Source organism: Microchirus variegatus (assembly GCF_963457635.1).
Source record: "Microchirus variegatus genome assembly, chromosome: 12".
NCBI lineage: Eukaryota > Metazoa > Chordata > Actinopteri > Pleuronectiformes > Soleidae > Microchirus > Microchirus variegatus.
The window spans coordinates 20,266,728-20,290,117 of NC_139813.1; the positions used below are offsets into that span (position 1 = coordinate 20,266,728).

The following is a 23,390-nucleotide window of genomic DNA, read 5'->3' on the forward strand; positions in this document are numbered from 1 at the left end:
TGCCAAACCCTTGTACTAAATTGCTGCATTTACTGTTTTATTTATTTATTATTCAAGAGGAGCAAAGCAAAGCCAACGTTTCTTCCTCTGCCTGATTAACTTATCTCGGGTTCACTTGTGTTGTAATCCTGACGATCAAGCGTTCTGATCAAGCTTTCTCTTCAGAGGTGGAAGGTTATCCCAGAGCGTCAAACACACTCAGGTCTCTCATGTTACTGAGTGTGTGTCACAGTTACACAGTGACACGTTAAAATGTCTCACAACAAAAACAGCCTATTGGGATTAGGTGATTAAGATTGACTCTAAAATTGACCGTTTCTGTGTGAGTGTAAATGCTTTCTTTGTCTCTCTCTCTCTCACTCTTGAGTGTGTGTGTGTGTTTACCCCGTGATGAACCGGAGACCTTAACGTCAACAGGGATTGGCTGCAGCTCCGTTATCTGGTTCAGATAATGGATCATCTTTGTCGTCAACTGATCGTGTTTTGCCCAGTGTTTATATTTGGTGTTTCACAATCGTCACCTTTTTCGATGTTCTGCTCATGTTTTGAGTCATTCCTTTATAGGGGGGTTTTTTGGTGGTATCGGGATTGCTTATTTAGTTATTCCGTCTTTTTTTTATTATTTGCATGTTCGCACCAATGTTTTCTGTCCATTTTGTCCCCATTTTGTTTGTGTTTACTTTTACTCCCTGGTCGGTCGGTTGTGCCATGTGGGGCAAGGGTGGAAGGTGAGCGGCCGTGGTCAAATAAACAAAGACGGTAAAAAAGAATAATAATACTAGTTCTGACTGATGGTTAAATGTTGTTTTTATTATTATAATAATACGGAGGGACCCATTATGTAATCCAAGTTTTGCTTCTGTGTCACTGTGATTGACATGATTCATGGGGCAAAAGATGATTTTACCATAAATGATTGAGATTTAAATAAATTTGGATTTGGACTCTTTTTGAAGCTACTTGAAAGTAACAGTTGCAAAAACATCTTCATTAAACTTAATGCGATTAAATAATTGAATTACCTTCACAGCCAAACTCTATAAATTACATCACTTTTCATTTCGCTGATACCACAAATTTAGTGTCACGGCGCTTGTGGCCTTTGAGCACGCCAAGCAAGCAAGGCAATCAAAGTTAGTGATTGCAGATATATTAGCTTTATATGACACTGATCTGATTACAAAATGATTTTGGCCCCCATTTTTTTTTTTTTTTTACTTTTTTATATAAATGTAAGAACAATTGTAATGTGCTATTCATTGTCCTGTTAAAATCTGACTCCAGATTGGAAAAAAACACCATAAAAACAAGAGCAGAATAGGTTATTTAATAATAATCACACACACACACACACACACACACACACACACATAACCCCCACCCAGTTCTGACAGAGTCAGCCTGTCTTTGTGAAATGTTTTTGTACCTTTGGCCTGCCACAAGGACTGCTCAGACTTTGGAACCCAGGACGACACATATCCCGAGTCCCCAGTAATCACAGCGTCTAAGATTGCAGACGTATAAAAGGACATCGACCAAGACGCTAGGATTAGTCTTCAGTGAAAGAGGAAGACTCCCCGAAACTTAAGGCATCAAGAAGCTGGACTGAGCCCAGAAAAAATGGGGTGTTCCAAGCTTTGCCTTTTGCTTCTCCTGGGCACATACGCTCTTGCCCGTAAGTATCCATTTTTTTATATATAGATATATATTGTGAATTCGTTTTATATTTTAAATTTGAAGTGATTTGTTTCTGACAAAACAGCAGTAATATCTGAATTGTGTCTTTTGTGCACAAGTAGAGCAGTCAGCCTTAAGTGGAAATGTGTAGATTTTTTTAGTTAAATGTGTAGATTTTTTTTATTTAAATGTGTAGATTTTTTTTAAATTTAAATGTGTACTTTTTTATTTTAATGTGTATATATTTTTTATTTAAATGTGTAATTTTTTTTATTTAAATGTGTACAGTTTTTAAAAAAATCTATATATATTTTAATTTAAAAGTTTTTTTTAAATGTGTAGATTTTTTTTTTAATGTGTAGATTTTTTATTTAAATGTGTACAATTTAAAAAAAAAAAAAAATATATATATATATATTTTAATTTAAATGTGTTAATGTTTTTATTTTAATGTGTACATTTTTTATTTAAATGTGTAAAAAAAAAAATAATTGTGTACATTTTTAATTTAAATCTGTAGATTTTTTATTTAAACGTGTACATTTTTAATTTAAATATGTGTATTTTTAACATTTTAAACGCAAAAGTGATTGAAGTTTTTGTCCTTCTTTCACAGAGCAAGATGCAGGAAACGACCAAGTCTGTTATCGTGAGTTTTAACTTGCATTGTTTTGTGTCAAATTACCTCTTATAAGAATTTAAATGTCATTATTTAATTATTTAATGTACAGTTTATTAGTGTAGAACAGTATAGTGTGTATCGGTGTAAGGGATAACAATTCACATTACATAACAAAAAGTAACTCTGTTTTATCACATTACTACTTTATTAATTAATGATGATGTGTACGTGCGTCAGGTCACGTCAGGAGAAATATATGCGACTGGAAAAACGAAAAACTGTTGTAAATCACCTTTAGGTTCTATTAATAAGAGTAATATAACAAGTTATCTAACATATTACTTTTAGGGGACTAGAAAAAAGTACTATAATTAACCTATTACAATGTCTGGGTAAATAGGGGAATGTTCTAATCTAACTTCTAACTTGTTTTAAAACTCTTTCTTTAGTGGCCAAACGATTCAAGAACTTCCGTCGGTTCGTGTACAACTACGAGGCCGAGACCTTTAACGGCGTGAACGGAGGCACGGACAACAAGAGCGGCCCCAAAATCTCCTGCAAAGTACGTGTCACGGCCCTGACCAACAACAACAACAAGTCAACTCTTGTCACCTGTACTAACACTAAAACATGTTTACTCTGGCCCAAAGGTTGAGGTTGACGTGCCCCAGACCTGTAGCTTCATCCTGAGGACGACAGAGTGCTCGCTGAGTGAGATTTCCGAAGTGGACGCTGCCGGAAACCCCGTGTATCGTCCTGCTGCTCGAGCTGAGGCTTTCAAAGCTGCCATGGCCAAGTACGTCACTTTGTTTAGTTACTGAGAAACGTTCATCAATCATTTGTGAGGTTTTTTTTGGGGGTTTTGTTTGTTTGTTCGTTTGTTTTTTGACCTAAAACTGAGGACAACGGTCTGTGCCTGTCGTCTGCCTCTCTACCTTTTACATTTCTGTGAAATATGTTTTACTCTTTGATAATATGATTTTTTTTTTAATTTTCTTTTTAGTACATTACAAATACACAACACAAGACATAACAATAGGCACAATTAGAATAAAAATATACATTTGGCAAGTATAAAATGGTACTTAAAGTGATACAAAATATGCAAGTATTAGTGGTACATATTACTGGGCTATTGGCTGACTGTTACTCATCGTGGTTTATAGGCATGTACATACAAAGGTGGATACCAACTTGATCCCATAAGTGTACCCTTATTGTGATGCGTAAAATAAATAAAATAAAATAAATAAATTAAATTAAATTTAAAAAAAAAAATTTAAAAAAGGGGGAAGAGAAAAATAAAAAATGTATATACGATAATATGATACTTAGCTAGTGTCATGAACACTACTTTTACAATAAAAACACATAAAATGTTATATTAATCACACTTTTAAATGTATATATGGTAAAATTGTATATATGTAATAATAATAATAATATATATAGTGTTTTTATTACAGTTGTACATACAGTATGTTATTAATTTCATTTTTTTAATTTCAATTTGCATCATAAATATGGTATTGTGAACTGTGTATTGTTCCATATCATAACAAACCAATCCAATCCAATCCAACTTTATTTATAAAGCACTTTAAAAACACCAACCGCTGAAACAAAGTGCTGTACATCAGAGATGAATAAATAAAACAAATAAAACATACAAACGTGTGACCTAATAGACCTAAGAACAAACAAAAAACAATAAAAATCCAACATATTCTGTGACCTATCATCCTGAATATCGTTATTGTGTTACCGTGATGGAATACTCATTGGCTGAAATTGACCAAAAAGTCATTTGAGACAAATTGTGTGTTGGGTGATGTTGATGTTGTAGAACAAGGCTTTGAATGATTTCTCCACATCGACAGGAACGTCCTGAAGTTCACAGTTGGAATGACTACCAAAGTGGAACTCTACCCAGAGGAAGACGAGCCCGTCAACATCCTGAACGTCAAGAGGGGAATCGTCTCCGCTCTGCTCGTACCTGGGATGGAGCAGGAGATGACCGACATGGTAGCTACTGTTGAAACTTGTTTTTTTCCCCCTTCTTCTTCTTCTTCTTCTTCTTCTCAGAAACACATTATCAATCGCTTCAGGCATGAATCACCGAGCAGAAGAGTCACGCAAACAGATAAACCAGTTGCTCAATGAGTTAGATAAGGTGGCCATGTCACAGCAGGTGATAAATACGCTCATGTAACAGCATGTACTGACACAATCCTCAGTGCGGAGGGGCAAAGTCCTAGATAACTTTATCTTTCTAATAGCATCACCTGCTTTAACAATGTGTGTGTGTGGGGGTAATATATCAGATCGACTGATAATCGCATTCAGGGAAAATGTTCACCAATGTTCACCAGATCCACGTTTTTTGCTCATTTTTCAGCCCACCGTGCACGGAGTCTGCCCGTCTGACTTGTCCGTCGACTCGACTCAAGAAGACGTGGTCACTGGGATGACGGTCACGCGGGATCTCTCCCAGTGCGACTGGTTCACGGCTCGCAGGCAGGACACCAGTCCACTCGCCCTCATCTCTGGCATGGTAAGCATTCTACATGAGTCGCGATATGACACCAACCAGTCGTCGCATACTGAGTTACAGCCTCTGTTCCTGCCCCGCTCATTCGACAACATACAGTATTTGCTGTATAAATCTATACATTTCGCGACTTAAAGCGGATCTAGACCAGAAGTTCCAGTTAACATTGTTTTTTAGTGTGTATCTGCGTCATTACCTTGTTTAAGAAGCCCTGAAGGTTCTGAACAAACAGTTCAGCCACTGCTGAGAACGCTATGTTTTATTGTAATCTCGGGCTCAGCGAGATCTCTGAAGAAAACCGGGTCCGGTTAAGTAAACACCGGTTCTCCTGAACAGCAGATCGTCCTGCTCCGGGCACTAGTCCGGGCACATCCGGTTGCGTACATTGAACCGCAGAAGAATAACGTCCGTTGTGGAGGTGTTTCATGAGCGACAGTGTCTTCTGACTCTGGGTCTGACTCCGGGTCAAAGTCATAAAAGGGACTGCGGCGGGGAGTCGGGACGAAGCTATTTTTTAAACATTGTTAAAACAATGTTTTGATAATGAGTAGCAGTGCGTCCACCGTTCCAGAGGGGGGAGCTGCGCTTCTGAGAGCGGATGTGCTGAATATGTCACTTCCGGGTACTGGCCAATCACAAGACTCTGTCTTCTGGGTGAGAGAGTTGAGTCTCAAATCTCGCGACTGGGAAACACCGTCAGAAAAAAGGATTTCTATCGGCTCGTTTACAGCAACTAGGAGGTTTTTGACCATAAAAACAAGTTAATGTATGTAAATAGACCTCCATAACTAACATATATGTACAACAGGACCACTCTATGTGAGCTTTAAGATACCCAATTTTCATTCAATGCAAAAGAAATAAGGGGAAACTGTGTGTTGGAAATGACTCACGCATCCTTTGTAATAAAGATTTATTGTTCAGTCCAAAAAGTAAGTCACTTCCTTCAACTTACCGTCATCCCATCACAAATATACTGAAATAATACTGGTGATTATTTCACAAACCCAAATATAAAGACGTTAGTGGACAGAAGCTGTTTATTGACTTCATTTGAAAGGGTTAGAACATCTGTGAAGATTTGTAGCTATCCACGCCAAAGTCATCTTCAGGAATTAGCTATTGGCAACCCAGAGAGGTGAAGGAGCCTCTAGGATGACCCTACCCTAATCGTCTAAATTGTGGCAAATACAATACAAGATATAGCACTTTAAATTTTGTTCTATCTATCGATTGATCGATCAAACTTAAACACATATCCTTGAAGATTTCTGGGGATTTCCGGGAACCACCAAAGTTGTTTTCGCTGGTCCCCGGTGGATTTCTTTGAAACACTTTCTGCTCCCCCGAAACCGACATTGTGGAACGTTGTCTTTCTTCCATCAGAACTTCCCCCTGTCCAAGATGATCAGCAGCTCCCAGCTCTGCAGCTACCAGTTTGACGGCCAGAAGAAGCACATGACCAGTGGAAGCTGCACAGAGAAGCATCTCTTCCTGCCCCTGTCCCACCAGTGAGTTTAAACACAAAACTACAGCCATTTTACAAAACTTAAATACATAAGAAATATATAAGAAAAGCTTTTCAGAGTGTTTAAAGTATAACGTTCTCATGTGTTGTGCAAACAGGAGTGAATATGGAATCTCTACTTTGGTGAAACAGACCATGACTCTGCAGGAGGTCGCCAAGATCAATGACAGAATCTTTGAGCTCAGTGAGTGTTTCACTTTTTTAGAACACAGATTATCAGAAATGTGTCTTATGGTCTATTGTTTTCTGACCGTTTTCCTGTTTCAATCATGAAATTGCAGAAGAGGCCAACCTCAAGTTCCTGCCCATGGAAGTTGCCGATGAAAAGTCCCCTTTCCAGACCAAGGATGACGCCATCGCCACACTGCAGCAGCTCAACAGCCTGTCACAGACGCCCCAAGGCGAGGAGCGCGCGAGCCTCTTCCACAAACTCGTGTCCGAGTTCCGTGGCCTGAAGGCCGACGTCCTGGGACCTGCTGTTCGTGAGATGATGTCCGTGTCCAACTCTCTGACACTGCAAGCTCTGGTCCAGTGCGGCACCCCAGAGTGCACCAGTGCCCTTCTGCGCATCCTCCGGAGATTTGACAATGACGGTGTCGCGCTCGACGCTACCGTCTACGCCCTGGGAATGCTGTCCAATCCCTCCCCTCTCATGGTGAAGGACATGCTGGAGATGGCTCAGAACAGGCAAAGCAAGCCCATCATGTATGCTCTGAGCATCGCAGTCAAGAAGTAAGTAAACCACATCCTCATCCTCATCTGAAAGACGTGTGAATCCCTGTATCTACTCAACTCATGTCTACATTTAACTCCACAGACTGTACGCAAGCAAAGGACTCACCCCTGAGATCACCGCTGTCTCTGAGTTTGTGACGTCTCTTCTGGGCGCTGACTGTGCCGGGGACAAAGATCTGACCTACCTCACATTGAGGGTAAGAAAACGGTGGCCATTACTTTTGAACCAAAAAGAGTGTTATTCAAGATGGCCTCTGTAAAGAATGGCCAGTGCATCAAATTACTTACACTAAGGATAGTGAAAATCAAATGCAGCAAAGCCAAATCCTGTGTTGTTTCTGACTTGTCGCGCTGTTCCGCTCCAGGTTGTTGGCAACATGGGAGATGCATTGGAAGAGGCCAACGCTGGGATCAAGGACACCCTGCTGAAGTGCATGAGACAGCCTGCCACCACTCTGTCTGTGCAGCTGGCAGCTATTCAGGCCTTCAGACGCATGACTGTGACATCTGAGGTATAATATAACAGGAAAAGCACGAGCCAGCCTCCAGATGTTATGTTGTCAACATATCACTAACCTGACTTTGCTCTCCAGGTTCGCACTAACCTCCAGAGAGTCAGCCAGTACCCCAAGGGTGCCGTGCAGAAGCGTCTGGCAGCGTATCTGATTCTGATGAGAAAACCCCAGGACAGTGACATCGACATGGTGAAGAAGCTGCTCACACAGGAACAGAACGTGCAGATCAAGTCCTTCGTCACCTCCCACATCTACAACATCATTTCCTCCACTGATCCAGAGATCCAGATGTAAGCACTTTGTTTTTAACTGACAGCATAGCAAGTGACGCTCTATATAGTAAATATACTATATCTGTGCCGTATTCAGCTCACTGTTACACAATTTGTCAATACAGAATTGGTCAGAAGATCGTGGAAGCCCTGGAGGACACAGATGTCACCACACACAATGACTACACCACCAAGTCTCGCAACTACAAGCTGGGCGTGGGAGACGAGGGTATGCAGGCTGCAGTGCAGGGCAACGTCATCTTTGACTCCGCTAACCATATGCCCAGAGAGGTCATGCTGGAAACCACTCTGAAAGCTTTTGGTTTCAACATGGACATTTGGGAGGTATAATACTTTAGACAATTTGTCCTTTGTTGTAACTTTCACAGTGACTCGGAACATCAGCAAGGTATTTGACTATTTCACTGTTAAATGTTGCATTGTAGGTTGGCATGGAAGGAAGAGGCTTTGAGCCAACCATCGACGTTTTGTTCGGAAAGAACGGTTTCTTCCCCGACACTGTGTCCAAGGCTATTTACTGGGCTGAAGACAAGATGCCACCAAAGATGAGAGAGGTTCTGGAGAAATGGGTCGCACCTTTAAAATCACAAGGACAGAGGGTACGTCTCGGCTACAATGATTTCTGTTAACAATGTTACCCGACGTGTCTTATCGACTGATGATATAATGGTATTCTTTCTGAAGGTCCCTGAAAACCTTGGAAAGGAACTTTATCGCAACTTTAACAAGCTGGTGAAAGATCTGCAGAGTCAAGAATCTCCAGAGGCCATGGCTTACCTGAGGTTCATGGGAACTGAACTTGGCAACATCAAGGGCAACGACCTGACGTCTATGGCTGAAGATCTACTCCTGAAGGCTGATAGTGCACTCCGGACTTCAACTGTTGTAATTTCGACCCTTCCCCTTGCGGTACTGTTCCATTTAATATGATGTCCAACCAGCATCTCACATCTCTTTTTGCCTTGCCCTTAAAGAGACCACCTTCAAAAATAACTTCCGTTTTTTTTCTTTTATCAGATCGAACACATGCTGATGTCAGGAACTAAGCAGGAGATCTTTGCCCATTACATGTTCATGGACAACAAATTCCTGTTGTCAACTGCATCTGGTTTGCCTCTGACCTTTGCTATGTCTGGCACCTTTACACCTGGTGCAAAGGGAGGCATCAAAATCGCTTCAAACATGGTATATTTTACAGTTTCACTCTCAACCTGTGACTAATACTCATCAGATATGTCATTTTGAGTTATTCCGTTGCAGTCCTATGTGAAAAGTCTTACTTTAAAATTCTAAAAATGCATTGTAAACAGCAGTAGTAGTAGCAGTGTTAATAGTGGTTGTACGATGGTGCTGTTGCAGTTCCTTTAATGCCACGCAATCTGTTTCTGGTCACAGAAGGAGCTGTCGTTCATGCCCTCAGTCGGAGTCGAGTTTGTGACCAAGATGGGAGTCCACGTCCCTGAGTTTGTTGAGTCTGCTGTTGAGTTGCACACCAACATGTACCACGAGAGCGCACTCAATGCTAAGATTACCATGGAACAGAGCCAGGTCAAGCTGTCCATCCCTGCTCCACAAGGCACCACAAAGTTCTTGCGCATGAAGTAAAAACATTTTTTTAATCAGAAATACACTGAGCCACTGTCTAGTGTATTTTTCAATAAATTGTTCTTTTTTTTTTTCAAAATAGCAATAAAGTGATGATTGTTGGAGCCGGCCAGGCTACAAAGATCCCACACAAACAGCATCACTCAGAGTGCAAAACTCTCTTCACTGGAGTCAAATACTGCACCAAAACACTCCTTGCTGACACTGGTGCCAGGACTGATGTCCCTTACTGCCCACTGAATGGAGAAACCCTGTGAGTTATCCTTGTCTTTAGTTTTGTTGATCTTTGTTAGATCACTATTTGCATCAACTCCTGTCATTTAGGCCAGATATACAAATAGATATACAACAGATATACAAATATACATACATAAAAATAGCATTGGTTATAATGCTTTTTGTCATATCATTACCAGACATTTATATGAAAACTCATAGTGCTTTTTGTCACTCCAGGTTTGCCGTAGACATCCAGCCAACTAACGAAGTCACTGAGTACACTGCCACCATTGCCTATAAGCTCCTCAGTGAAGGAAAAGATGGACGCCAGAAGGTTGATTCTTTGAAGATGGCACTAAGAGCTGAAGGTTTGTAAAAATCTGACAATTTTAGTCGTTCAGCCCCAGCCATATTTTCCTTTTTATCGAGCTACAAATGATACTTTTTTTTTCCACGTCTCTGTCACTTCAGGCGATCAGCCGACTGAGGCTACAGCCACCATGAAATACAACAGGAACAGGAACGTCTTCACCACTCAAGTCGAGATCCCAGACTTCGATGTCGAAGCCGGTGTTAAGGTCAGCATGACAGACAGCAACTCCAAAGGCAAATCCCTTGTCCTTGAGATCTCCAACAAGAACATCCCCCAGCTTTCTCTGATTGGTCGCGCCAAGTGAGTAAACCTCAACCTTCTTCTCATATGCTCTTATTTAAATATACAGTAGGCTTTAACTGGATTTTGTATTTATTCTAGGCTTCAGTCCATGACTGATGGCATGGCACAGGTTCAACTGTTGGTCCCCTCACTCAAGACCGATGCCGCCATCACTGCGACAATGAGCAAAACTAATGGACTCACCATGGAGATCAAAAGTGACGTGAAGCTTCCAGACACTTCCTCTGTTCAGGCAGTCATTTTCAAATATGGTAAGGATGATTTTTTTCACACGGGAAATAGCGCTGATGGACATTTCAGTGCAGGTGTTTGTCTGAATGCTGTTTGGAAAAGCTGAATGCAATTGAATGCTTTGTGTCTCAGGTGAAGAACAGGCTGAGGTTCAGCTGGTATCCAACGTGAATGCTGACACTAAGAACCTGGTGGCTTTCAGTGACGACGTCCAGTTCTGGCTGTGGCAGTTTGTGCAGGATGTCCTGGACCAGCAGGTTGTCAAGACTGATATGAAAATGCGCCATATCATCAACAAGGGAGTTGAGGTGAAAATAATATGACCGTTTTAACTTTTTAATGATATACTGTCTTTGTTTTAGTTTGTAGACTTAAGTGTATGAAATTTATTTTCCATCAGGCTGGAAATATCTGGATGGAGAAGATTGCAACTGATGTTCCCTACATTCAGAATCTGAACATTATGGCATATGTGGAAAAGCCCTCAATGCCTGAAAACCTATTCATGAACCTGTAAGTGTGAAAAATATTCAAATTACAGATCTCAACATTTGGATTATATGACAAGAAAATTACAGAGGAATTAAATACATGCACTCAAGTTACAGACTGTTTTGATTTTAACAAATGTTTTCATTCGTTCACCAGTGAAAGCAAATTCGTATACCAGTTCAACAAAGACCGTTTGACGATCAGTGTCCCTCTGCCTCTGGGAGGCAAATCATCTGAGGAGCTGAAGATTCCTCCAATGGTCACTTCTCCTCAGATCCTTTTGCCTCAGGTGGGAGTGAAGATTGCCCCAAGGGAGATCCAGATCCCCGCTTTTACCATTCCATCTGAATATGAGCTCACCCTGCCTCTGTTGGGAATGGCGGAAGTATCTGCCAAAATTAACAGCAGCTATTATAACTGGGAGGCAACAGTCTCTGCTGGAAACAACACGGCTGAGTTTCCTAGCTACTTGGCCAAGTTCAACATCATGGCTGACAGCCCGATCAAACTGCTGTCCTTCTCAGCTGAGGGTAATTTGGTCTTTTTTCTTGACAAATTATTCATTTATGACTTAATCAAACAGAAACAACGCAAATAGTTGATACTAATGTGTCTTTTGCTTATTTGTTTGTCTTACAGGAGCTACAAAAATGACAGATACAGCGGAGAAAACCATAGAATTAGCCATTGACAGTTCCCTGAACCACATGTTTGTGAAGACAGGTTTTAATGTGCTGAACACCCTCTCTGTCACAGACAATGCACTGTCAACAGGAAGGTATAACATCTATGCCACCTCCCCAGCGGGTCTGGACACTTCTCTGACCATCACTACCCAGTTCACCCTAGACTCCAACTTGCTTTCTGGAGACATCAACGCAGATGGAACTATTACTGTTGGACCCGTGGCTGCTATGACCACCTATCTCCACACCTTCTCTGTTGAGCCAGCCAAGAAACAGGCAAGAATGGAGAGTACACTGAGAGTGGACTCTGAAATGCTCAAGGTTGTGAACAAGTTTAAGGGAACCTATGCAGATGAGGAGCTTCTGGTTGAGTATAACACCGACATAAACATGAACCCCATCAAGCACACCACTAAAACGAGCCTTAGATATAAGGATGTCAAGCTTACTCTCCTGTCTGACTCTGTGACCAAGGCTGATGAGACAATGCTTCGTAGCCAGATCGAGATCTCTTCTTCTGAAGCACAGCTCAGTCTCAGGATAGAGAATCAAGCAGGTGATACAGTGAACCGCGTCTACTCTCTGATCACGGGGTCCATTAAACCCTCTAGTTTGGAGGTCAACGCCGATGCCTCCATGAACATCTTTTCGAGCCTTGCCTCGCACAAGGCAACCTTGGTAGTGAACACAAACGGCCTGACCACCAGTTGTACAACAACTGCCCAGCACAGCCCAATGACCTTTGAGAATGTTTTCCACGGCGGTGTCGACACTTCTGGTGCCACCATGTCTCTCGTCACTAAGGGGGGTATTAAAGGGAACAAAGCAGAGCTTAAGGTTGAAGGAAGTATTGTAAGCACAGAAGTCTCTTTCAATGGCGTCCTTAAGGGCAACCTCTTTGACATCGACACCAGGAACACAGTCGACCTTAAATTGAACGAAGATGGCCTGAGTCTTTCCAACAATATGGTTGGGTCCTTCAATGAAATGAGGACTGTAAATGCCCACTCCCTGTCTCTTACCCTGAGCTCCTTCACTCTTCACTCCAAGACAGAAAATGTTCTCGACAAGAGCAACTCCTACATGCACGAAATCACAGTTAACATGGAGCCTTACACTGCCTCTGTAATTGTAAAAAATGACCTAAAGATCATGGAAATTACCTTTGGTAATGACGCCCAGTTCAGTGCAGAGAGATACACATTGGAGCTGACGGGAACAATGAAGGGAGTTTTCTCAGAGGAAGAGCTCAAGCATACTTATGAAATGAAGTTTGTTGACATGGTCCTGTCTGCAAAGTGCAATACAAATGGCAAACTCTTGGGATCTCACGTGACACATTCCGCTGACATGGAGATCGCTGGACTGACCATGAAGTTCAACGACGTGGCAAACTTCAACTCACCCTCTCTTCGTCTGGACAGCACGGTCAAGACTGTCGCTGCGCCATTCACTCTGACCATTGATGCCATTTTCAACTCTGATGGTGGAGTGTACCTGTACGGAAAGCAGAGTGGTGAGATGTACAGCAAATTCCTCCTGAAAGCAGAACCCCTTCTGTTCACACATTCCTTTGAATACAGGGCTTCAACCAGCCATGAACTGGAAGGCAGGCCCGCTATCAAGACCAACATGGAGAACAAGTTCAACAGCTTGCTTAGTCTGGAAGAGCAAAGTGTCACACTGAAGACAAAATGTAAAGTAAATGACCACACTTTAGACGAAGAAATCAAAGCGTACAACAACATCGAGACAATAGGCATTGAGATGGAGGGAGTGATATCAAGCCCCATCATCAGTGAGTCCAATACAGATTACTCTATCTCTGGATTTGTGAAATACGCCAAGAACAGCGACAGCCATTTTATCCAGATCCCGTTTGTTGAGCACCTGCCTGCAGCCATTGAAAAGGTAAAGACCTCAGTGATGAAGCTGATGGACCAGAGCATCGAGATGCTGAAAGACATCGACAGCAAATATGAGATCAGCGCCAAGCTGCAGAACAAAGTGTCAGAACTTAAGGAGGCCATTGACAACTTCGACTTAAACCGCTTTGTCCAAAACGTGAGGAAGCAGCTCAACAGAGTGGAAAGTGTGTTGCTAGTTAATTTCCCAGGTGACAAAATCAAGAGTGCTCTGAAATCCGCCAAGGACACTGTCATGGCTTTCATCAAGAAACACAACATTGCAACCAAGTTCAGTGCAATGTATGCCAAAATAGAAGAGATCCTCTCTAGCTATGAAGTTGAGAAGGTGATTGAGGCCATCATGGATGAGATAGTTAAAATTATGAAGCAATATCAGGTAAGGGAAAAGATTCAGTCTGTATTTGTCGCTCTCAGATCAATTGAATTCCAGCCTTTGCTCAAAAAAGCTCTGGCTCCTGTTCAGGCATATGTGAATGAACTCTATTCATTTGACTTCAAACAACTGATTGAAGACATCAGCGATTATTTTATGGAAATTGTCCAGAAAATCAAATCTTTTGATTATGACACATTCGCTGTGGAGCTGAAAGAGAAGGCAGCAGAGATGTCCAAGATTCCCTGCTTTGGAAAACTCAATGGAGAATTCAGGTTTACATCACCTCATTACCAATTCAAAACCACTGCTGACCTGAATAACGTCACAGCTACATCAGACACCCCAGAGTTCAAAATTAATCTTAACTCCCAGGCTAAATCTACTCTGGCGATCCTTGACTTCACTGCGGATGCCAGTGCGCATTTTGCAGCCCCCGAGATGAGCCGCCTGACCGTGTCTGAGAACATCGATGTCGAATCATCGTGTTTTACTCTTGACCACGAGGGAACAGTGACCTTTCATGGTCTGTCAGCGCAGGCTTCTGGTGAAACTAAAGCAAAGGTCACAACTGAGCTCTATGCTGCAGACCTTGTCAACAAAGTCATTTTCGCCATGGAAAACGGACTTTCTGCCAGCGCAGACACCAGCTACAAACACTCCGTCAATGCTCCACGAGGTGGCCTTTTCACCGAAGCGCTGATAAATCAGAAGACAGTTTTCCAGCTTGAGGATGGCACTGCGCGTCTGACCTTTAAGAATCTCGCAAGTGAAAAATTTGCAGTTCAGGAGGTGTCGGATGAAGTGACCCATAAGAGTGACATGGAAGTGGTCATGGACCTCCACACAGCCAAAGTAACCTTCACCGGGGAGACGGGATGCAGCCATTTCAAAATCAATCATAATCTGGTGGCTGATATGTGCATCTTCCGCCATGTCATTGTTGATGCCAAGGTTGAGACGGAGACACCCTTCATGAAAAGCAGCGTCGCTGAGGCCAAGTTCCAGGCGAAGCTTGAAGACATGAAAATTGATTTCACCGCCTCTCATAATGCTGTGCTGGTTGGCCTGGTTGACGGAATTGTCTCAAGCTCTGCCCTCGCTTTGATCACACCCAACGAGCTTATACTTGACACAAAGAATAAGGGAAATGCCAAGATTACTCTTCCATTCAAGCTGTCTGGAAAGGTGGATCTCCAGAATGACATCGCTCTTACTCTCAACTCTGACACTCAGCAAGCTAGCTGGACAGGCCTGGCCAGATTCAACCAGTACAAATACTCCCATCTCTTCACTGTGGACAACAGCGATGAAGAAATCCAAATATCCTCCCAGATCAACGGAGAAGCAAATCTTGATGTTTTGAAGGAACGATTCTCAATCCCTGAAATAAGAGTGCCATTTGTTGGGGTCAGGACACGGAGAGTGGAATCCTTCTCACTGTGGGAAGATACTCGCCTGGGCATCTTGCTGATGACAACTCAGCAGACGCTGGACATGAACTCCAAGATGAAGTACAAGAAGAACCCCAAAGTGATCACCATCGACATGAATTTGGAGCCAATCATCAGTGCCATCAATACAAATGTCAAGGCTCTGCATAAGAAAGTGCTTATCGGCAAGGACAAGGCTGCCGCCACCTTCGCTACGTCTTACAACAAGGCAAAGGCAGGGTATGAGCAATATAGCATCGATTTGCCCAAAACCATTACAGTGCCCGCCTACAAAGTTCCAGTGATGAATGTTGAGATGTCTACATTTACTATTCCCCTGCCCGATGCCAGTCTCATCACAATGCCTACTCTGCATGTTCCATCTGCCCTGAGCAAGCTCACTCTTCCAAAAATCACTCTGCCCAAAATCCAGAGCATCAGGATCCCAGTGATGGGTGATCTGACCTACGAGCTTACCATGAAAACGGCAATCGTCACGGTAAAAACTGACGCCAGCATCCTCAACAAGGACCACATCGTAATGAAGCTCGATGTCTCGTCTTCCTCCGTGGAAGATATTCTGGCTGGAAAGATTCAAGGCAATGTCGACTTGGACGTGGCAGCTGGATTCAAAATGGGCTCCACGCTCTCTGTGAAACACCTGTTCGTAGAGGGAAACCACGACAGCAGCATTAACCTAAGTTATGACAACGTGGAAACCTCCATCTCCAATTCATTGAAGGTGAAACACCTGCGGAATATGGAATTCTACCAAACGGCCACTGTAGAGTCCGTGGAAGGCCTGGTTGTGTCCATGTCCAGTCCGGCTGCAGGAATCATTGCAGGTCAGGTGCAGATGAGGCGCCCAGCACAAATGAATGCAAAACTCTACGGTCGCTACCCGGTAAGAGAATTATTCTATGGAGATCTACCTACTCATTTATTTCTAATTCTAAAAAGTTACTTTGTGAAAATTAATTTGTTTTTGTTTCATATTTTCTACAGTCCGAACCAACGACCGACGTTGATATCTTGGGTCTAAAAGTATCTCTGATGGACTCCGAGAGGCCGATGATTCAGACCAGCTGTAACATGGAGATGCCAATCGAGGTGATGGCACAAGTGAGGAAACACGCGTCCAAGGCCATCGACGTATTGTCCGTCGGCGTTCTCTTAACTTCTGAAGAAATGTCCAGGATCAAGAGGTCCGTTGAGTCGGCTGGAGAGAAGGGGAAATTGGTGGTCCAGAGGACCGTTGAAAAGCTTTCAAAGGAAAATCCGGCTGACGTCATCACAGCTGTTATTGATAACACCATTTGGATGCTATACCGCTACAAAGAGAGAGCTGAAATGGCTTTTGATGCTACTGTTAAAGTCCTCAGAGACACCCCTTTCCAGATCCCTTTCGTTAGTGGGAAATTGTACGGGTTTGAGATCTACGAGGGATTGAGTGAATTTGTCTCAGATGTAGTGGAGGAAATTGTTGAGATTCCAAGCGATATCGCAGACTTCCTTTCTACGCTCTTTCAATTCGTACGAGACATTGAGTTCAAACGTCCTGGCGCTAACTACATGATCACTGTCGGAGATGTTTTTGATAGTTTGGCTTCAACGCTGAGGCCGTACCAGGACCGTTTGATTGTCTTTGTGAGGGAATTAGGAAGCATCAGATTGGAAGACATCACGACCAAATTTTCAGAACTCATGCAGACGATGTATGAAGCCAGTGAGGGACTTCTCCAAACCCTAAAATCTATGAATGTAGACAAGATCTCTGCCTTTGTTACTGGTGTTTACAACGACTTCATCAACGCTATTGGGTCTACTATAATCTCGTGGATAATGGAGAAGTACAGAATGGTTGACGAAGCATTCCGTCCGTAAGCGTTCAAATCCTCATTATTTTTTTGGCTAACATGTCTGTAGTGTGAACAGCTTCAAGAACAAAAAAGACATTTCTTTACCATTTGTTACCAAATTCCAGTCCACTGTGGCAAAGCTGTACACAGTGTTTGTATTAAAACTGTATCTGTTGTGTATAACGATCGAGATATCAGTAAATCTGTTTCATCAAAAATACAAAACTCTATGCATGTACCCAAGATTCTTGTCTCTCTACTTTATTTCCCCCCCCCAAAATATTATTGAGGTTGTTGCAATCTTTTGTGCTTTCTTTGTGTTGTACTATTTAAAAAGCACCATGTGTGGGGCTTTAATAAAGAATTCTTACAAGTAATTCAACACAAATGTCTGAGTGTACATTAAGGGGACGTTTTTTACTGACTTCAGTCCTTTAGTTAAATTACTGAGAATTAGTAAATATATATAAGTAGTTACCAGAGGCGGACAGAGTACACAACAGTTACTCAAATACAAGTAAAAGTACTACTGTCAGATGTCTACTTAAGTAAAAGTACTGAGGTACTTGTTTTCAAAAGTACTTGAGTATCAAGAGTACAAGAGTACACTTTCTAAATATTGCATTACTACTGCCACAGTGCTTACATTTACGGATAGAAACGTTCTACATGGAGTGATGACAAATGTTAACGTTAATACCTTGGAGAATGTAAAAAGAATTGAAAGTAAAATGAAGTAATTTTCATCTTTTTACCATTAATTAATTTTTGAAAATCAGGAAATGATCCATTTGCCCTGATACACTTTGACAGTGAGCTGAGTTTAGTCTCAAAAACAAAAAGTATCTCGGAATGACTTGAAATTTACCATCATAATAGTCAGTATCGCCCTGAACAAGGATCTGTTGAAAATATTTGCATATCTCTTAAAGGATAATTTTAGTGAATTTTTGAACATCAGGAAATGATCCATTTGCCCTGATACACTTTGACAGTGAGCTGAGTTTAGACTCAAAAACAAAAAGTATCTCCGAATGACTTGAAATTAACCATCATAATAGTCGGTATAGCCCTGAACAAGGATCTGTTGAAAATATTCGCATATTTCTTAAGGAATAATTTTAGTGAATTTCTGAAAATCAGGAAATGATCCATTTGCCCTGATGCTCTTTGACAGTGAGTTGACTTTTTTTCTAAAAACAAAAAATAATCTCGGAATGACTTGAAATTTACCATCATAATAGTGGGTATCGCCCTGAACAAGGATCTGTTGAAAATATTTGCATATCTCTTAGGGGATAATTTTAGTGATTTTTTGAACATCAGGAAATGATCCATTTGCCCTGATACATTTTGACAGAGGTGACTTTTTTCAAAAAAAAAAAAAAAAAATCTCTCACTTAGAAATGTAAGGAAGTCTATTTCAATGTACGCACCTTGACGTGGTTCCTACACTTGGAAGATTAATTTTTGTAGGCGTTGATGACGTTTTTTGTTTTTGAAGCGAACACTATAATTAACTTTAATTAGCAGAACATTTAAATAGTCTAGCGAGGTGGGGCCACGTGTTGGTACATTCCCAGAATGGATCGGCTGCGTCCTCATCCATTGTTTCCTCCATGGTTTCGTCTCTCAACTAAATCTGATCATGGAGTTGTAGTTGTTTTTATTTATATAGAAAAAGTAATGGGTTCTCACGGTTATGGATATACATGTAGTGGAGTAAAGAGTACAATATTTGCCTCTCAAATGTACTTGAGTAAAGTCATGAGTACTCCCAGCACAGATCCCTCAAAATTGTACTTGCACATTAAGGACTGTGATGAAAAAAGAGGCACTACACTCTTAGAAAATAAGGGTTCCCAAAGGGTTCTACCTGGAACCATTTGCTTCTGAAAAACCCTTTCCCGAAGACAGGGTTTTTCAAAGGTTCTTGGTAACACTAATGGTTCCAGTAAGAACCATTTTGATCCAGAGAACCCTTTTAAAACCCCTTTCCTGAATAAAGGGTTTTAAAAGGGTTCTTGGTGGAACCGTCCAAAAGGGTTCCAGGTGGAACCTTTATAAAAAGGAGCCAAAAAGGGTTTTCTATGAGGACAAGCCGAAGAACCTTATATGGTTCTACTTAGCACTTTTATTTCTAAGCGTTTACTACATATTTTCCACCACTTTTTGGAATAATACACGCTGCCAAAATCAGAAAACAAATCTAATTCACGGGGTTAATAACAAAATACCAGTAAATTCTGCAGCAGCAGACGTGTTTTTATGTTTTTATCTGTAGAAAATGAGCTGAAAGAATGGTAAAACAGACATTGCTTGAGTTTCCCCCCTGGAGAGTAACACTTATTTAACACATTCTGTGTTGTTGTTTCCACTTGATAGATCATTCAAACATAGAAAATGTTCCATTAATGCACACGTGTTCATCTCAGCTAAGATTTGAGCCTGTTTTCTTTCCTATGATTATTTTTTAAATCACGATTATGAACACTGAACTGTCTGCTGGGTGGAAATCAAAGGCACACGAGGGGTCCAGTGTGGGAAAATTAACCAATCCAGCAGAATGCATTCCTGCTCTGGAAGTCAGCGAAAAATCCCAGCAACAGAAGACAGGGAGGAATGTGACTTTTGGTCCACCATAACTCTAGTTGGACGTGTCTTTTTAAACTCTGATTTATATGAAAATGACACATTTTAAGCCTTTTTTATTCTCCCTCCGGTTATTTCACATTGTACAGTCAGCAGTGCCCTGCCCTGGATTTTCCTGTGTAGCAACAGTCTGTCGTTGGATGTCCATAAAAAAGCAAGAGAACAGTTACACAACGCCGCTGTGAAGACAAGAGATCAAACATGACCTGGATTTATTTCGCAAGATCGGAATATTAGGCCGACGTACATTCAGCCTTCGAGGCTCCGACGGATACATTCACAGACATGATGTTAACACAGTGTGTCAAACAGTCTTAAATCACTTTATTAATGTAAACAACAGCCTCTGCAAGCAGTACTTCCTTTACATTTAGTCTTTCCATCAAAGGGATACCCTTCCGTTTGTGTCCACACTATAACACGGCGGTTATAATAACTTAAAGGTGCCATATGTAAGAATGTGGCCAAAAACGGTTACTACATTCAAACTGGCAACCCGTGGTTGCTCAGCAGCTGAGACTCTACTGACTGCAATGATTGGTAGACGGCGGTAGGTGGCGCCACATGCCAAAACATGATTTCAAAACATAAACATGATTTGCAGTCTGCAAATTTTTATGCAAATAGTTTGTCTGTACTGTTGTTGTTGGTGAGTTCAGTTTGTTATATGAACATTATTCCTGAGTCTCTGTGACATATTAGGAGGATTTTATGGCCACTTGATTTAGATTTATTACATAATGCACCTTTAACATATGACACATTTCAACTTTATTTTTTTATACGTTGCCACCTAGTGGTTTAACAGCCATGTGAGAGCGTGCGAGTGGCTCAGTTTTTCCTTTTTAATGACACTTTTCAAGAAAACATTGTCAATTGAGCAAAGCAGTCACGTGTTAAAAACAGAAAACCGTCGCACATGCTCAGTCGTCTCTTGGAAACATCCCTCACGTAGCATCAGATGACTGGACAAAAGTCTTTTAGTGTCTCGGAGACAACCAGGGGTTCGTGGATGTAGTGAAATATGAAATCATTTGGACCAGAACATTGTTCTCCTCGTTTGCCGAACATCAAAACAACAAACTTTTCTTCACTCGTGTCCTTCCAAAGTTATAATCAACGTCAATCTTCAATCGAAAATGTTCACATTCAAGAAAAAACCCCAACTCAAAGTGATGAATCGATTAATTTTAGTCATCAATGTGCAACTTCAGGCTCTTTATTGTCAATATATAATGTGTGTTTATTTACTCCTCTATGTTTGCTTTGTGGACAAATTACCCATCAAAGCGGAACTAAACTGACAGATTAAGTTAAGTTCGTTGCAGCCCTAGAAAAAGAAAACATGCTTAAACCTAACAAACCTGAGCTGTAATAGGGAAAAAGGGGGATTTGTAGGCTTCAAACTCTCTGTAAAAAATACTGTAGTTGCATCGTTTTACAACACAAATAATGGACATAAATAATGAGTGCAATCGTATCCGCTTTGCTTACGACAAAGTGTGGCCTTGGCAATAAGGCAGTGGCCTTTATAGATGCAAAGTTGCATTATTATTATGTGTTGTTTTGTTTTGTTTTTACACAGAATAGGGCGAGAAATTAAAGGTCCAGTGTGTAATTTTGTCTGTGACATCACTCCCCCCCCCCCACCCCCACACACACACACTCACAACCAGCAGGCAACTATGGTGGCCTTCATGTACCACAAAGGATGCCAGGTTGCACAGTGCGAAATACACACATTGGATGGTTCCTATAACCCTTTAAGGTACTACTCAACCATTTGGTCGACCACAATTTAAGTCACATTGAAAACTCACAAAACACTTACAGTGACTTGTTCTGAATGTTGTACTTTATGAATTATGAAAACCAGGTTTATTATGAACAGACGTCTCAACCGTTTGGTAGAGGCCTGTATATGAAATACTGTAGGATCTGTATATATTGATTGTCGTTATTGTTATCATAAGTAAATAAAATAAAATAAAAAGAATAATAAACAATGCAAAGAAATTATTTTCCTTTGCTTCCTGGTATGTACCTTAAAGGGCTAATCAAACTGTTGTGGAAACAACAATACTTTTCTTCATTATATATTAATATAAAGTCTACACTTTGAGGTATAATACGTGCAATGTTTTATCTCAAATGTGTGAAACTGCTCCAACAAGTTTTTCAAAATAAAAGTCCTTACATATAAAAAGCCTTGTTCTGAAAAGCAAACACACACATATTGGTGGTAAACTCAAATACACACTGGACCTTTAAAGGTCTAATAGTTAACAGCGTCCAGACTGAAACGCCTGTGGTTTGTCCTTTCACCCCAAACACCCAGAGTGGGTCATGTGACCCCCCCACGCAGAACAGACTGAAACCAGTGCAAAAAATCTCACAGCCCAGCAGTGTTCACAGCAACAGCCGAGGGGAGTCGTGCCCAAACCCACGGTCACTGCCCTCGACGATGTCCGGACACGTCCCGCCCGTGTCAGGCGCCTCGTGTTTCTCCTCCACGCAGCCGGAGTGGCGTGGACTCACATCAGAACACAGCACTTGAGGCAGCCGCCGGGCGGCGCGTTTCGCTTCTGCAGGGACGCCCGCGTCGCGCTCTCGAACACTTCCCAGATCCCCTCCTTGGTTTTGGCCGAACACTCCAAATAGTCATACGCGCCAATGCGCATGGCCATGGCGCGGCCGTCCTCCGCCTTCACGGGCTCCAGCTTGAGCCGGGACAGCTCGTTCTTCACGCCCTCGTCGTTGCGCAGGTCCTTCTTGTTGGCCACGAGTATGATCGGCACATTGGGGCAAAAGTGTTTGACCTCGGGCACCCACTTTTCGGGGATGTTTTCCAGCGAATCCGGGCTGTCCACGGAGAAGCACATGAGAATGACGTCCGTGTCCGGGTAGGAGAGAGGGCGCAGGCGGTCGTAGTCCTCCTGGCCGGCTGTGTCCCACAGCGCCAGCTGCACTTGCTTGTTGTCCGCCTCTATGTCGGCCACGTACGTCTCAAACACCGTGGGGACGTAGACCTCCGGGAACTCGTCTTTGCTGAAGACGATCAGCAGACACGTCTTTCCACACGCGCCGTCCCCGACCACCACAAGTTTTTTGCGAATGTCTGCCATCCTTGTTGTTTTCTCGATACATGCGTTGCGTTCAGGGAACAAAAGATAGTGTGCGCCTCGTATCCGCTCCCACCACTTATTTATACCCGGTTTGAAACTGGGCAAGCCTGTCCCGTAAGTGAACGCTGCCTCTCAAACAGCGCTTCACCAGAAACCGCTGCTCTTTATAAAGCGCAGGCTGGTTCTCCTA

General features: G+C 42.0%; 2 protein-coding genes across 2 annotated transcripts; one reads left to right on the forward strand and one right to left on the reverse strand.

Moving 5' to 3' along the window:
• Positions 1–1,620: 1,620 nt before the first annotated feature.
• On the forward strand, positions 1,621–17,448 carry LOC310934784 (apolipoprotein B-100-like; the record flags this gene model as incomplete). The annotated part of the gene is made up of 25 exons (XM_083898581.1): positions 1,621–1,675; positions 2,749–2,861; positions 2,950–3,095; positions 4,180–4,324; positions 4,698–4,853; positions 6,237–6,361; positions 6,477–6,562; positions 6,660–7,110; positions 7,196–7,310; positions 7,479–7,625; positions 7,707–7,918; positions 8,026–8,245; positions 8,347–8,520; positions 8,606–8,830; positions 8,939–9,106; positions 9,317–9,522; positions 9,609–9,779; positions 9,983–10,113; positions 10,217–10,418; positions 10,500–10,672; positions 10,785–10,960; positions 11,053–11,165; positions 11,301–11,674; positions 11,784–16,468; positions 16,570–17,448. The coding sequence occupies 25 exons, from the start codon at positions 1,621–1,623 to the stop codon at positions 17,446–17,448; spliced, it is 9,648 nt and encodes a 3,215-aa protein (XP_083754707.1).
• A 4,369-nt stretch (positions 17,449–21,817) lies between these two features.
• Positions 21,818–23,283, reverse strand: LOC310935246 (rho-related GTP-binding protein RhoB-like). Its single transcript, XM_083899103.1, has one exon. It carries the CDS (start codon positions 23,198–23,200, stop codon positions 22,610–22,612), a length of 591 nt encoding a protein of 196 aa, XP_083755229.1. The 5' UTR covers positions 23,201–23,283; the 3' UTR covers positions 21,818–22,609.
• Positions 23,284–23,390: the final 107 nt, after the last annotated feature.